Source organism: Magallana gigas, chromosome 9 (assembly GCF_963853765.1).
Source record: "Magallana gigas chromosome 9, xbMagGiga1.1, whole genome shotgun sequence".
Lineage (NCBI taxonomy): Eukaryota > Metazoa > Mollusca > Bivalvia > Ostreida > Ostreidae > Magallana > Magallana gigas.
Window position 1 is genome coordinate 27,162,828 of NC_088861.1, and position 16,369 is coordinate 27,179,196.

Sequence of the window (16,369 nt, forward strand, 5' to 3'; positions counted from 1 at the left end):
TAGATAAAAAATATTGATAAATATTAGAAAAAGATCGATTAAAAAAATTTATGAATGTAACAGCATATAATTTAAATTCTGTTTCTTGAATAGGTATATGACAGACTGCAGACATTGGGAGTGACAGTTTCCCATGCCACATTGAACAAAGTGCAGGAACAGATTGGTGGCCATTTCAACGAACAACTCATCCAAGCAGTCACAGAGGGAAAGCGGTTCCGTATTGTCGGAGACAATGTCAATTTCATGGTGGCAGCAAGTCATCAAAGGAAAGGAAATTCAACTCACATGGAGCACTGGTTTGCCTCTGCGGCCATAATTCAAAATAACTCTTTTGATCACTTACCATGTAACTTTCCTCAAATGCCTCTTCTTGACTTGTCACCCCAATCATTTCTCCCTAGTGACAATGATTTCAAAGTTATAACAAATGATTACATTTACATTGTGTTTCAAATTCTGACAAGACATTTGACTTTTTTGAAAAAGTTTAAACCTTTCACAGCTGAACTAAAAAATGACTTACGGGCAAAGGACTGTGATTTGAGCTCCAAGAATACCGTGGTAACGTTCCCAGTTCTCTGCAAGAATGAACAGAGCTATGCAGAAGTTGTAGACATCATGGACAGCTATGAAGACCACATTGTGGATATTTACAGGAAAGCTAACTTCAACTTAGATGGTGTAAAAGTTCATATCGGTGGGGACCAATTAACTAGGGAGCGATTTTCCGGTGCCAAACGAGTTCGTCAACAAGCAGCAACTGAAAGAGAACGATTTCTTCATTTGTCACCAATTACTTTTGAATTTTTTCACTTGCAGATGGCTTTCCTAACAATGTTCTATAAGACTCTATACAACGATAACAGTACTGAAGCAGGAACCCTGTATGCAGAAAAAATAAAGCTAGGCCGAACTCATGCCAATGGGAAAGATGTAAAGAATCACTATGACCAATGTAAAGAACTTGGAAGTTCTGTGATATCTTCACATGTTGTTGTGGCAGCTATGCAATACTTTGGCATGAAAGATGTCAATGATGAACCAGTCATGTTGAAAGATTTGCTCAGTAATGAATTAAGTGACGCAGAGAAGCAGCAAATTTTGTGTAACGTACTAAGGACTTTTGTACAACAATATGTTCTAAGGGATTCTTTAGCAGTTATTCAGAATTCTACGTCTACTGCTGATATACAAACATGTCTGGAAATTGATATCATCGGCCCAGACGGTACCCCTATGCGTATACTGATCCCTGTAGCTAAACCACAAGTTGATGCAGTAGAGTCATACTCCCATCAGGTACTAGAACTAGGCCTTGCTTATGAATGTCTCCTTTTAAATGTTAAAATACCAAACAGAGACAGAATGCTGCCCCTTTTGAAGTATGTTATGTGTCTTCTGAAAGGACATAATTGGAAGTCTAAGTATGCTCTGGAAATTTTGAAATTTCTTTGTCAACAACTCTCTACTATGGATGTGAAATTGGCACATGAGACATTCTACGGTCTGTTTGTGAATAATTCTGGAAAAGAAGACACTTGCATTGGTGCCGATTTACAAATGGAGCACATAGTCAGACTGGTAAAAGACAATTTAAAAGCAGTACATTCAAACAAAACTGAAAAAACAATGGCGAAACGTACATCAGCTTTGTCAGGAATGAAGGTCATAACAAACCAATTTGATGTAACTTCTGACACATTGATCAGAGCAAGCAGACATAAAATACCTTCTTCAATAGAGGATGAACAGTTGATCATTCATTCGCTTCTTCCCATGCAGCCTTTTTCTTGTGTGCCTGGTCGCCAGATGTCATCCTACAAGAGCCCAGTTCAAAGTCCACTTAAAAAAATGAACATCCAGAATATGGTGTCATGGATAAGGGAACATCAATATTTACAATTACATGATATTGGCCAATGACATAAACTTGGTAAGTGGACTTTCATCCTAGGCTTGTAAGACTTACACAAGAGAAAGATGCATAAACTATTCATTAAAATAATCACATTAAACTTAGTACAAAACTTCATTACATCATTGTTAAAATGTATTTTTTACATTATTTTAAAGTCCATAAGAGCACAGCCTGTGAAATTTTTGAAAATTACCAAAATTTATTTGTGATCTCAAATATATGGTTTCTTAACATATTTGCCATTAATTGAAACAAACAGTTTAACAATTGTGTAATCATCATTTATGTGAATGCACTATATCAGAAAAACGTGTGACCAAACTAACTAATAAACCAAAAACAGTACAGCTGCAATGGAAATTAATTTAGTCAAAGCATACTACATTCAAATATGTACCTCATACATGAACAGTTGTTGCTATATGGAGAGACTTGAAGCCAAAATGTTGGCTATTTGTTCCGAAAGCTCCACATTCAGACCAAAGTCCGATACAAGAGAATTAGGTTGTCTAAACAAATGGGCTTCATTCACAATTTTCTCTATGACATGAGTATCAATCACACAATTTGATTCTGATAAATGGTTTAGTAATTTTTCCCGAATAGCAGCCTTCTGAATACTAGTTGGAACTTCAATGAATTTCCAAACCAGCTGCAATTCTGGCTGGCAAATGTCACAACAGTTGTGTGAAACAGTTTCATCCTCACAGCCAAAGTATCTGTTCAGAACTTTCCTACGGCACTCTGTCAAATTTCTGCAGTATTCTTTCATAGTTTTCTTTACAGAAGGGTTACCTACGTCAGAATTGTTAAAGTAAAGTACACCCTCTGCCTCAATGCCACTTCTGCCAGCCCTTCCAATTTGCTGAATATATGCTGTCAAAATACATTAGAATAACACAAAGTTATCAATTTATTTATAATTTTAAACTAAAGGTTTTTGTTCTTTTTTGTTGTTTTTTTTTTTACATAAAATGCTGCTTGAAGAAAAGACATTTTAATATTTTTTAAATTTTTTTACATCTTAAGAATTAATAACATACATGGATGCAGTAAATTGCATTTCTGAAAGAATTATAATGTGGTTGTGACTCTGCCTCCGAGAAGCTTTTATATAATGCAATAGTACTGGTTATAATATTAAGGCACATTTAATGACCTTCAATGTTTTGTGGTGGTCCTGCATGGACAACTGTTGTAACATGTCTAAGGTCTGCCCCCATACCCAGAGCAATGGTAGATATCACAACGCGGAGAGGTGATTCATCTGGTTGCTTTGAAATATTTTTATATATAATTTCCTTTGTCTACAATGTAAATCAAAATTAATTATTTTTGTCAATTGGCATAAAACAGTAGTTTTTATTTGAAGATGCTAGCTTAATGCATTTGACATCACCTTGTCATATCTGCCAACTGATGAATGAAACATCACTACTCTGGCATTCTCAACATCTCTGTTGCCTACAAACATGTCGTCACCGAGTATCCGTTGTGCGACCTGTGTAGTATTGATTTAATTAGCATTCGATTTAAAATGATAAATATTACAGTCTAGTGATATTAATAGTTCCGTACTAAATTTAATAAACTATAATTGTAATGGGTATTTCTTGACAGGACTGTTCTAGAAGTCATAATGTGAAGAAAATAGCATCAATGGGTAAGAAGGTTAAAATATGGTTTACATATACTCTACCTCATATCCATATCCAACCCAGTTGATACCAACACAGTATATCAGAGTGACAGGATAATTCTCTTTCCTTTTTTTGAGGTCACCAAATATATTTTCAAATACATAGTCATATGAGGCATGTGTAGAAACTTTTCTACCTGGTCTGGGAAGAACAATCAAAGATATATTGCTTCTTAATGGTGATGTTTTAATGATTTGCGGGTTTTCCATACCAAGGAATTTTGTGATGTCACTTATTCCATTAATTGACACAGTTGCTGACAAGGCTAAAAACCTAGCATCTGGCCTCACAGCACGTAATTGTTTAATGTCACGGAAGATGGGTCGAAACTCATGTCCCCAGTCCAAAATACAATGAGCCTCGTCAACCGCTACATACATGTAAGTGGATTGACTTTGCAAGAATTTGTAGACTTCTGGTTTACCAATAACAGCTTCTGGGTGTGCAAATAGAAACATGGTTTTGTCCTTATCAAATTCAGAATGTGGACTGTTGCCTATAAAGAAAGAAACTTCTTTCAACTTCTGCATTTGCTGTTCAATTATTACATTCAATGGTTCTAGAACAAGAACAATTGCAGGTTTTCCCGTCTCTTCGAAATGCCAGAATGGTAGTAGCTCATAGATCAAGCTTTTTCCATATCCTGTTGGTAAAATGGCTACTACATCTTGCCGCATCAGACCATCCAAAGACTTTTGTTGTAGAGGTTTTAGGTTTGAGATGTTCTGGTCAAACATAAAATTGTACTTCTGAATGACCTTTTAAAAAAATTGGAAAAATCATTGTGCAAGGTCATTTTTCTGACTAGTGTTTTTAGCATATATATACATAAAGTTTATACCCCTTGTTAGTTAAATAACCTTAGATAATTAATCTTTCTTTATTCTATTTATTACATCTTTGATAAAACCAGCAAAGTCATTAAATCAGTACATGACAAGTACAATGCTCCCAGGAATTGAACCTGGATCTCCATAATCCATTTTAAAGCTTGGATCAGGTGTGTTACCTTTACACCAAAGCAGAGTACTTTGGTTTGCACTGATATACAAATTAATAATATAAAACGAGCGGGTGGGGTGGGGGGCAAAACATATAACTCTTTAAATGAACCCTTGTTTAGCATTAAAAGATTGATATTTGGACGAAACAAGAATCCCCCAGCCTAACGGACGTAATTCTGACCCTCAACGTTGAAAAAAAAAATTATGAAGCGACAGAAGCTAGCAAAGTCTGACCGATATCGCAAAAGCTATTCTTGTTTACAATTGTCAACGAATTGAGACACGTATTGTAAACAAAATTGGGCGATTCGTGGGTCAATAATAGTATGTATGGTCTCATCAAACTAAATTCTAACTATATGATTAAAAAAACCGGCATGACGCAGCTAGAAGTATGACAAATCGGTTTGAATACGTTATGCACATGCAAACTTACCATATCGGACGCCATCTTGGATTGTATACAGGGCGCCGCCATTGCAAGGTGCATGCCAGAGGCGTGTTCAACAACGCGAGCGCTCGCTAATGTTCGCGAGCGCTCTCTTCTGAACGCTGGTGTTTTCCAAAACGCTCGCGATCGCTCGCGAACGTACCTGTGAGATAGTTCGCCTTCGAATTCAAAATGGCGTCGATTTCAAGTGAGAACATTCCTGCAAAATACATTTTTGTATTTAAGTGCATTGAGATTATTTATTAATCAATATTTTACCGGAATGTTAAATTCCGCTTATATTTCTCCTTTTTTATAGCGTATTTTCATTTTTTTAGTTTCACTTTCTTCAATTTTCAGAGGGAACGTCAAAGAAAGAGTTTATATTGTAAAGATGTGACAAACTGCACCATTTTTTGTCTCTGTTTTTTAAAAAATATTTGACAGGGTAACAAATAATTGGTTCTTTCTGTCATATCTTGTTGTCGTCTGCTGTCTACATTTACATGTATCATGGCATCAACATCAAAGAACAGTGAAATGAATCGGCGAGGAGAGTAAGTTTTTTTTTATCACAATAGGCCGGTGTATTTTTTTCGCGTATCAAATTCATCATGGTAATTTGTGTACTGTCCTCAAATTCAAATCAAAATGTAAATACTTTATGTATTTATTTTAAACGCTGCACCAGCGATATCATCAACTGATTTGTAGATTTTCTGAATTTGTAGATACATGCATGATATCATCCAAAATATACAATATTCAAAATCATTGTAAATTTGCAGATATTTATTGGTCCTTAATTGTTTTATTATTTTATTTTAAAAAAACAAGGCTCTGATATTTATAAATATTGTTGTAGTCAGCTATATATATAGGCCTAGTGGTTATCATTAATATTTATGTCAACTGTTATAATTTGTCTGATTAATGTGAATATCTGAGTGATGAAAAATTTCATGAAGATAATAATATATCTGATTTGCTAATTTGCATGCTCTTGGACACAGGCATGAACAGATGAAAGATTATAACCACAAGACTGATCTACTTAGGTTATTTTTTAAATAAACAGAGAGTTATAAGGTTCATCAAGGGGTTCTCAGAAGCCAACTAAGTTCATATCCCAGTGAACTTTTTAACACTGCTGTTCATTTGATAAAGGGCTTAGGCAAATAATATAAGGAATTAGGAAGTGTGTTTGCAAATGTAAATAATATCGATATAAATAATTTTGTATAAAAAAAAATTTGTGTCTAAAATTATTAGCATTTCAGATGTATATTGTTGATTTTAATTAATTTTTGGAAAGGGCAAATCTTATGTCCGTTACCTCGATTAGTCTTAGGAAAAACTCAGTGGTCCAGAGACCAAGGCTGATCAAGGAGATGGTCAGTGGAATTATTTTTCTATTTTAGTTTTTATTTTAAGCTGTTTCAACATTTTAGGTATTATGAAACCATGGTACTAACATTTCAAGATGCCTCCCATCCAGACATTACAGTTGTTGTGGACAGGAATGAGGCCAGAAGAATCAGAGAAGGAGGTTTAGTCAATAGAATCATGATGTTTATATATGCACATTATATAAGTATCTAAAATGATCATTAATATCGTATATTTACATTTTCCTTTGTCTTTGCCTGTGATAACACTACAATCGATTTTGTACTATATAACTCATAAAGCCAAATTGAGGCGCCAGCGGGGTTTGCTTATTTTTATTGTAATATTTAGTCGTAAGATGGTTTACAATTATATAAATATAAGTAATAAGGAATCATTCTTTGAATATTATGAGGTGATAATTTCGGTCGGGGCGTGATCAAATCTATCATAAAGCACTTCGGGCTTTATTGGATTTGATCACGCCCCGACCGAAATTATCACCTAATAATACTCAAAGAATGATTCCATATAAATGTACTTAATTTTTTCATAAAACTTGTTATATTATTTTCTTAGTAGAATGTAATAAATGTAAGATTAAGATAATTATTTTTTGAAAGCTATAGTCTCAAAGCTGCAACAGTGTAATTTTCGCTTGTGATGTTGCACTTTAACAGGGTTCAACATATGAGACGTCAAAATAAAACATCATTTTACCATTGAGTACCCTATCTGTGTTATTGTGATATATCTGCCATAGCTTCCCCACACTTAACATTCAAAAATGACATGGAATGAAAATATTATAATTTAAAGTCAACATGTATGAAATATATTTACATTATTATAATGATAAATATGGATTACATAAAATGAAATAGAGTTGCTGTAAAGTGTTATGAGATTTGACATTTTGTACTTTAATTAAAGTTCTGAAATTAAGGTTAATCTGCTCTTGTATGACTTTAGTGCTTATCATTTTTTAAAACTCTATATTTTCAGATATGCAACTCATTGAAACAATTAAAAAAAGATGGAAAGAGACAAATGCACCTGCACAGCAATGTGATAGTATGGATATGTTGTTTTAAATATGAATTAAATCTACATAGGAGTTGAAAGCTCTGTGGTTTAAAATTTGGACAAGAAAGAAATTTATATTACAATGAACACTGTTCATTAAATGAAAATTCATTAAAATACATTTTCCAAAAGTTTGCTGAAATACATTAATCTAAAAAAAAAAACATGTTAATTTTACAGAAAGTGAAGCCTCTGCCACAAATGCCACCACTGCTGAAGATTATTGTCATGTTGATGAAGACTCTGTAGGCATATCTGAGAAACAAGGTTCTTTTTTATTTTATTTTTTTACAAAATGTATCCTATTGCTTTATCAAATCTTCTAAATATCCTATTAAATTAGGTTTGAATTTGTAATATTTTTTCATATCTTATTATAGAGCTTAATTTTGAGTCTTTTTCTTCTCATAGCCTTAAAATGGCCACAACCACTTTGCAGTCCTAAATATATACCCAATACTTGTATTTTTGGGGGTGTAACATTGCAATCATATAACTCACTCAATTGAGCAATACATGTTTTTATTGGACAAACTATCAAATATAATGTACCAGGTTTATCAGAATTTTCTTGTACTTTATGAAGGTAAGATGGTTTTAGATAATTATGTAGTGTGTTTATATTCCCCATCTACAAATGTATATCTGTTTTATCCGCTGCATGCACTCCTACCTTTTCCTATCTTTCACCCATATATTTATCCTACTCTTTATTTGTGTGTTTATCCCACATTTTAACCATTTTTTACCCATGTTTACCCTAAATGTCAGTATGTCTGAAAACACCTATGTTCTTACATTTAACTGTCTTACCTATAGAGGCTTGTGGGTTCAAATCCCACCACTGCTTATTCAGGAAAGTATCCTTGCAACAGTAGTGTAAAATTTTGGTTGGTCGCTATGAAATTACTAACTACAATAAAATCACATTCCTTTTGTTGTAACTTGTCAATGTCTGTTCATTAGAAATTGTTTTATTTACAATGATGTACATCATTGTAAAAATTGTTATATATTTTATACATGTGTTAATATGTAAGTGAGTGATGCATCAATACATTTCAGACTCTGTTGTAAATAAATGGAGCAACGAAGCAGTGATGTGCTTGATTACTTTGAAAAAAGAACACTCTGGGATCTTTTCATCCAATTTGACAACACAGAAACAGGCGTGGCAGAAAGTATCGGAGATGATGTGTCTAGAGGGCCATCATTTCACTGGAGAAGAGTGTGACAGAAAATTTCGATCACTTAAAATGAGGCAAGTAGCACATGTATTGTATACTTTTTCATGCTGACCAATTTGCATGTTCTTTGTCCTCTCAATAATTTTGATGAAGGTAAAGACTACAAAGTGTGACGCACACTTGTTTCCATGCAATTGATCAAACTGATTTTTTCTATGGGGTGTTATCTTCGCTTTTTATTGATTTGAAGGTGGCTCACTACACCTTGAAATAGTTTGAGCAGAAAATTAATTGATTGTGACAGATAGCATAATAGTTAAGAAATGTACAAGTCAAGTAGGCGAATTAAAACATTCAAAAATTTAATTCAGTAATTGTGAACAAAAGGCCAAGGCGAATTTGAACTCATGATCTGGAAGTCACAAGCCTGATACTTTAACCACTGAGCTACATGTACAACAAACTGGTTCACACAAACAATTAAACAAAACATTTAAATCATCATGTTCTGATCTACTGTCTTAAACAGTATAAGTCTAGGTGTAGTGAGGTACCTTAAACTGCTTGTGGATTTTTCTGAGAAATTATTAATATAATATTTAATATTATATATAATATAATATAATAATTAATAGCAAAAAACAACTCAGATAATAATAATATTTTTACATCATAAAAGCAAAAGAAAGTTTCAAAGGTAAACCATGACTTTGAGGGTTAGAAGAAAATCACAATCTGGATTCAGCTTTCTGAACTTTTAACATTGTTTTCATGAGAACAAATTTAACTTGCTTATAAACTTCAGATTAGGAAAATAGATAAGTAGATGAAATGAGTGTGTGTGTGTATATATATTATATAGAGAAAAATTAAGAAAAGAAAACATGAAAAACGTTCAATATAGCTTAAGCGCTTTGATTTTAAAATCTTCAAAAGCTATATAATTACATAGCTTCTGAAGATTTTAAAATGAAAGTGATCAAGCTATATTGAATGCTTTTCATGGTTTTTTGTTATCATAACTCACCGCCCACTGTGAATTTTATTTGTTTCAATATATATATACATTCCAGTGTCTTAAAATTTGTCTGTGATAACATTACGAATCGATTTTGTACAATACAGTCCAATAAATTCAAATGGCACATTGTTGGGGTGCAAGCGGATTTGCATAGTTAATATATATGTTCTAATTTTAATTGTACAACTGCTAAAAATATATAAATATAAGTAATGAGGAATTATTCTTTGGATATTTTGAGGTGATAATTTCTGTCAGGGCATGATTAAATCTATCATAAAGCCCTTTGGGCTTTATTGGATTTGATCAACCCCCTCCCTGGACAAAAATTATAATCTCATACTCACAGTTTATACTTGCATGATTTGTCAGATATAAGACAATTAGGGAAAGGAACAGCAAAACTGGAAATGACCGCCAAACCTGGTTCCATTATAACCAAATGGATGATCTGTTAAGAGGTGATCCTGCGGTGAACCCCGTAAGTTTGGCATCATCGATGCAAGCTGAAGGTAAATAACCAACCAAAATGTTGCAAGTTCAAGTTCATTTCATTTTCTAAAAACATACAATACATGAGGTACAATTTATATAATCCCATACATCCACACAAAAACATACCACACACACACATTGTGTATCAGAAAAACAAAAGCAGCTAGGGTTTAACATTGTTCATTAGTAAATGACCGTACTATGCTCACATAGGAGAACCAACCACAAAAAGACCACCCTCCAAAAAAAGACGACAACAAGAGCCATCATGGATAGTAGAATATAGAGGAGAATTAAAGACCATGCACGCAGAGCGGATGGAGTTAGAAAGAGAGAAACTTAAACTAGAGGAAAGGAGGGTTGCTGTGTTAGAAAAACTATTAAAAGACAATTAAAATTAGTATCGGATGTGTTCATTTATTTATTTACCTAATTGATTAATCTAATTTTTTTCGTTTATTTATTTTAAATTTATTTATTTACTAGCATACATTTAATGTATCAAATCCTCCTGTTCATCTGATGTCATAGATAGCTACAGTTTACTTATTCAAAGTGAAATTCTTAAGCGAATTTAGAAATTCAGATATTTAATGCATATACTGGTATATTGTATTATTCTTTATACACATAGAAATACTTTACCTATATATTACTATCAATTAATTAATTACAGTGTAAAAGATCATAATAATGATTAATGTATTATTTTTAACTCGGCATTTATATGCAATTCTGAAGATTTGATGAAGAGTTTTGTGGACTTTGTGTTTATGCACATTTATAGAGAGGCATATTTCATTGATAAAGCTCAAAAATAGGGCATGGTAGTTGAACTAAACAAACTTATATTAATCAATATCTGCATAAAAATGATGCAAAATTTGGTTGAAAATGGCCAAGTTGATGCACTTCAGATTTAATCAGTAAAATAAAAGATTTGTTAATTTTGGAAAGCTTTGACAGATGCAAGAACAGTGGATAAAAGAAAAATTCTGATCAAGATAGCTTAATACACACATATTTGACTAATTATCTCAAATGATCTAGCTGAAACAAATACGCCACTAAGTGCTGCAGAAAGCTAACGCATAATATATATTTTGGATGAAAATTACAATTTTTTCTGTAAAAGTTACAACATTAAAAATTGATTGGCATACACATAATGATACTTTGCATAAACAATAGTCTATCCCAACAAATTCATTATTTCTTGGCGTTTTTCAATACCTGAAAGGTTTTCGGCACTCCTCTCAGAAATCTCAGAAGTCTCACTCCCACTCTCATTCACATTCTCATCCCTCTCAAACTCAACCATGTCTTCATCAAAACTCTCATTCATTAAAATAAAATTATGTAAAACACAACAAGTCACTACTACACCAGGAATTGCCTCAACCTTTCTCATATCTAGAAATTTTAACTTTCTTAATTTGCCTTTTAACAGGCCAAATGAACGTTCAATGTCCACTCTGGTTGAACTGTGGGCTGCATTGAATTTTTTTTGCTCTGATGTCAAGTGCCCATTATCCCGAAAGGGTGTCAATAACATATTTGATAAGGGGTATGCTGAATCTCCCAATAGATGGTACTTACCTGGGAGATTCTGGAGAGCATCATGAAGAAGGCTATTCCTGAAGACTCTAGAGTCATGTACAGAACCAGGATAGCCACAAAATACATCTAAAAAGCGTAAACTACTGTCGCACACTGCCTGCAGGTGCATTGCAGGAAAACCCTTCCTACAAATGTAGGAATCCCTGAATGTTGTTGGTCCACTGATGGGAATATAAGTACCATCTAATGCACCAACAACATTAGGGAAACCTGCCCTTTCAGAAAATTTCTCCGATATTTGAGTGTATTCTACATCTGAAATCGGCCATGAAATGAGATTTTTAAGAATCTGATGCCTCTGCATGACCTCCGTAAACTTTGAAAGGTAAAGATGCAAGGTACCCTTGCTTACACCAAATCTATCTGCAACACTGCGGAATGTCTCAGTGTTTCCAAGGTACCATATACAAGCTAATGTTCTTCTCTCCAGAGACACAGTTTTAGTAAGCGAAATCTCTGGCCCAATTAGCAGTAGTAGTTTCTGAAAATACAAAGATGCATAAGTTTTTAAGCTATGCAATTAATTGGTGAATGCAAGTACATTAGTAATACATGAGCATCATTTAAATAGTGTACCAGTAATAACAGTTTGAGTAGAAACTAAATAAAACCCAGTACTACATTTGGAAATATCTTTGATTAAAATGGATGATTTATATGTATTGTTTTCAAGTCATCAAAAAACCCCAAACTGGCCAAACATATATGAATTTCTATACAAAGAATAAGGGAAGGAGTTGTAGTTAGTAATTTCATAGTGACCAACCATAATTTTTACACTACTTTTGGCCAAAATACTGTGTGCAGCATAATTTTCACTCCTTTAATTGCTTTATTTCTTCTCCCATTAATAGACGTTTATATACATGTATGTACATTGTACTTGTGAAATTTAAAGTTGAAAACTGCGATTTTTTTTCTCTTCAACCATAATAGCTTGACACGAGCTGAAAATAACATTGTACACAGTATGTTAATGAACGTGTAGTGGTGGGATTCGAACCCACTAGTCCCTATATATAAGACAGTTAGGGTACAAAAACAGAGGATTATAACATACACATATACGTATATATATCCATGCAGGGTAAAAGGTAGAATAGGGAAGGAGTACATGTAAAGGGTATTAAAAACGTACAAAAAAGATAAAACACACGCCGTATGTACAGTACAGACATCACTGATCAATGTTTTCAACATAGACGAGTTTACTTACTTACCTGAAATAAATCAATCTAGCATTAAAACTATATACAACTAATTAGTATAATTATAGATATATTATAAATGTACAAAATAACCCATTCTTACAAGTTAAAAAAAAAGATAAATATTTCTGAAGATTTAGAGAACTGAGTAGTTTATTGTAATGGGTTTTTTTTTTCAATGACATAGTTTTCAATATTTAGTTGATGTATCCGAAAGATCTGAAAAAAAAAATAAAAATTGAGATCTTATTTTACAAATTAAGACTGAGTATTATAATATATTTACATTATCAGTGTCTTTGTCTGTGATAACACTACGTATCGATTTTGTACTATATAACCCATAATACAAATGATGCCAAATTGAGGCGCCGGCGGGGTTTGCTTATTTATATTTAAAGATTTAATCGTACGATGGCCTAAAATTATATGAATATAAGTAATAAGGAATCATTCTTTGAATATTATGAGGTGATAATTTCGGTCGGAGCGTAGTCAAATCTATCAGGATTATTGGATTTGATCACGCCCCGACCAAAATTATCACCTCATAATACTCAAAGAATGATTCCTTATTTAATTCTGGTTGTAACGCGGTTTCTGATGGCTAAAAAGTTATTTTATATCGTATAAAGAATGTTGCCTACGTCATAGTAAGACTAACGTCAAAAACATATCAATACGCCTGACGTTACGTTTGAATTTTGTACAATTTTATGTCATTTTAAAGGATTTTATCTACAATGAAGAGTAAATAAAATTAAATTATAAGCAATGAATTCAATATTTATTAGTTTTATACGATATAAAATGGTTTGAAACATTTTATGCTTTTTTATAAACCACTTAGCGTAAACTGTCTCAAACCATTTTATATCGTATAAAACTAATAAATATTGAATTCATTCCTTAATTCAAGCTGAAGAGATCAATGTAAAAATAAGTTTATCACTTAACAAATTTACATTCCCAATAGTTCAATACCTCAAAAGATGACCTTGTCATCCTAAAATGTGCTCTAAACATTGGATCTGTGTATGTTGGTACTGTCTCTTCCACATAATCTTCAATTCGCCCTGTTCCAAGGGGAATGCAACTTTTATCAGATATACAAGAGCTAATCATGGGGAAAGCTTCCATAGCCGTTGTCAGGTAGTCAGATTGCATATCTTCATAACCACAGTCACTATCCAGCAATGGCAAAATTGAAGTTATACTGTCCAAAATAAATATGGATAATTTTCTTTCAACTCATATATATGTTGTATAGAAAACACGAAAAGCATTAATTTAATATAGCTTAAGCACTTTATTTTAAAACACTCAGAAGCTATAAATAGTTTCAATATTTGTGTGTACCCTCTCTTTATATATATAGATAGGATGTAAATCCACATAGGCCTATAATTCAAAGGCCTGTGCTGTTTATCAGGTACAGTACAATCACTAGATTTAGCTACATAGCTTGATTTACCTACATAGCTTTATTTACCTACCTGAAGTAGGTTTATTTAGCTACTCAATCATACTTTTGACTTAAATGGGCATTTGTACTAAAGGTCGCACTAAAGTGCGGCAGTAATTTTCAACTGATCTGAAAACAATTCATAAAAAAATCACTCTTAAAACTACTGCTCTTTTTGCGCAAATGCAGTCAAAGTTTTAAAAGTTTTGGGGCTATGTATAACTGTTTATGTGTTACCAAACAGCTATTTACTAAATGGAACAACAACGAAGAACAGTTCTGGTTAACATGATGATTGATTGGTAATAATTCAGCACAATATGAAGTAATCACACTTATCCATGCCTCATCGCACACAAGGTATCATACAGTTAATCAAACAATAGAAATGCATGTGTTTCTTAAAACTGCTCAAACGCAGTGATGTTTTAACTATTTTAGCTCTGGGTTGCTACACAGTACAAAATATAAATTGACAGTTCCTTGCGACTTTTTGTCTGTTTTACATAAAATGCAAAATTGTATAAAGGTAGCTAAATAAACCTACTTCTGGTAGGTGAATAAAGCTATGTAGGTAAATCAAGCTAGTGATTGTACTGGACCTGTTTATAGTAAAGAATATCTCAACAAAATAACTTTATATTTGAGGTACACTTACAAAGTTTTGTATAGTGTTGATTTACACAAACACCACGCGGGGGTGTTAAGGAAGCATATGGGCAATTTAGCGTCTTATTTTGACTGTTATATTCAAAATCGTGAAATTTAATAATTATTTTGAATAAGATCAAACACTTAGTATTATCCTTTAAAATAGATGTCAGTGCAATAAAATCGGGTTGTACATAACTGCCACATTGGTGCATTATCACGTGACAACTAAAAATAGCTTACGTATATTCCTTAACATAAAATGAGATAGAACAACACTACCCCGCGGTTTCAAAAATAAAATAAACATAACAAGTGAAAGCAAAACATCTTAGTTTAATCAAAACCCCTGCTAGAATTCTATGTTCTTCCTTATTAAAAAGTTATTTATCCGGTTCTCGAAAAACCTTCCCAACTTTTTTATAGTTTGCACGGAAAACGGCAAATTGCATCAAAACAACACACAACATGGGATTCTAGCAGCTATTTTCAATTTAAGCATTGATCAAACTAACGATACGTATAAAATTTCAAGCTCAATATATACGGGGTAGTGTTGTTCTAGTCGGATTTTTATATCGTAAACAATGACAGAGGAAAGCCTGGCCGAGAAATAAAAGCAAATTTACATACCTTTTAGCGAATGATTGATAAAACTAACATCTCCCCAAGTATTCTTATGTTCAATTCTCAATAAATCACACCACGATACTTTATTAGAGTTCTTAGATTAGTTATTTTTTGAATATGTTTACAATGTTTTTCGATCAAATTCACACGACATTCAACTTTTAGTCATGACGTCATCAATGTGTAAATCTACGTAATACAAACTAATTTCTGGAAAAAAATTGTCTTCAGTATTTTTTATTTGTTTTTGATCTCCGTTTCGTTGCTTAGATATTTGAATATGTACATAATAACTAAGATTTGTGATTTCACGGAATTACATGTAACTCAGATTCCATATGCTTCCTTAACACCCCCGCGCATTTCTAAAATAATTCTTTAGAAGATACACTATTAAAAATCATATACTTACCCCACTCTATGAGAATCACTGCTCGAAGCCATGATGGATGGAAGCAGACGATTTTGAGATGCAACAGACGAACCACTTAAATGATACTCTGTTTTTTAACGTATGATAACAGAGACAAAAAAATGGTACAATATATTACATCTCTTGATT

The 16,369-nt window shown here is 32.8% G+C and overlaps 4 protein-coding genes across 5 annotated transcripts in view; 3 read left to right on the plus strand and 1 right to left on the minus strand.

Annotated features, from left to right (window-relative positions):
- LOC136269578 (E3 ubiquitin-protein ligase TRIM71-like) overlaps positions 1 to 16,369 on the plus strand; it is a 139,807-nt gene that overhangs the window by 120,655 nt on the left and 2,783 nt on the right. The window lies entirely within an intron of this gene.
- Positions 1 to 16,369, plus strand: part of LOC109620061 (E3 ubiquitin-protein ligase TRIM71-like) — a 130,465-nt gene that overhangs the window by 85,920 nt on the left and 28,176 nt on the right. The gene's annotated exons all lie outside the window — the stretch shown is intronic.
- Positions 347 to 5,076, minus strand: LOC105340529 (uncharacterized). The gene is made up of 8 exons (XM_066072448.1): positions 5,062 to 5,076; positions 3,621 to 4,379; positions 3,321 to 3,422; positions 3,081 to 3,228; positions 2,319 to 2,797; positions 1,733 to 1,820; positions 527 to 763; positions 347 to 400 (listed from the first exon to the last, which is right to left on the minus strand). The coding sequence occupies exons 1-5, from the start codon at positions 5,074 to 5,076 to the stop codon at positions 2,340 to 2,342; spliced, it is 1,482 nt and encodes a 493-aa protein (XP_065928520.1). The 3' UTR covers positions 347 to 400; positions 527 to 763; positions 1,733 to 1,820; positions 2,319 to 2,339.
- LOC105346555 (uncharacterized) lies at positions 5,484 to 10,633 on the plus strand. Its single transcript, XM_066070952.1, has 6 exons — positions 5,484 to 5,612; positions 6,507 to 6,604; positions 7,450 to 7,518; positions 7,711 to 7,797; positions 8,596 to 10,250; positions 10,447 to 10,633. Exons 1-5 carry the CDS (start codon positions 5,569 to 5,571, stop codon positions 8,826 to 8,828), a joined length of 531 nt encoding a protein of 176 aa, XP_065927024.1. The 5' UTR covers positions 5,484 to 5,568; the 3' UTR covers positions 8,829 to 10,250; positions 10,447 to 10,633.

Bases quoted from the DNA above. Each gene is read 5' to 3' on its own strand.
- LOC105340529 (XM_066072448.1), bottom strand. The intron at 3,229-3,320 runs GTGATGTCAAAT...TTTACATTGTAG, and splicing joins CAGTTGGCAGATATGACAAG to ACAAAGGAAATTATATATAA. The intron at 2,798-3,080 runs GTCATTAAATGT...GTATTTTGACAG, and splicing joins ACCACCACAAAACATTGAAG to CATATATTCAGCAAATTGGA.
- LOC105346555 (XM_066070952.1), top strand. From the start codon at position 5,569: ATGGCATCAACATCAAAGAACAGTGAAATGAATCGGCGAGGAGA. The intron at 6,605-7,449 runs GTTTAGTCAATA...CTATATTTTCAG, and splicing joins CAGAAGAATCAGAGAAGGAG to ATATGCAACTCATTGAAACA. The intron at 7,798-8,595 runs GTTCTTTTTTAT...AATACATTTCAG, and splicing joins AGGCATATCTGAGAAACAAG to ACTCTGTTGTAAATAAATGG.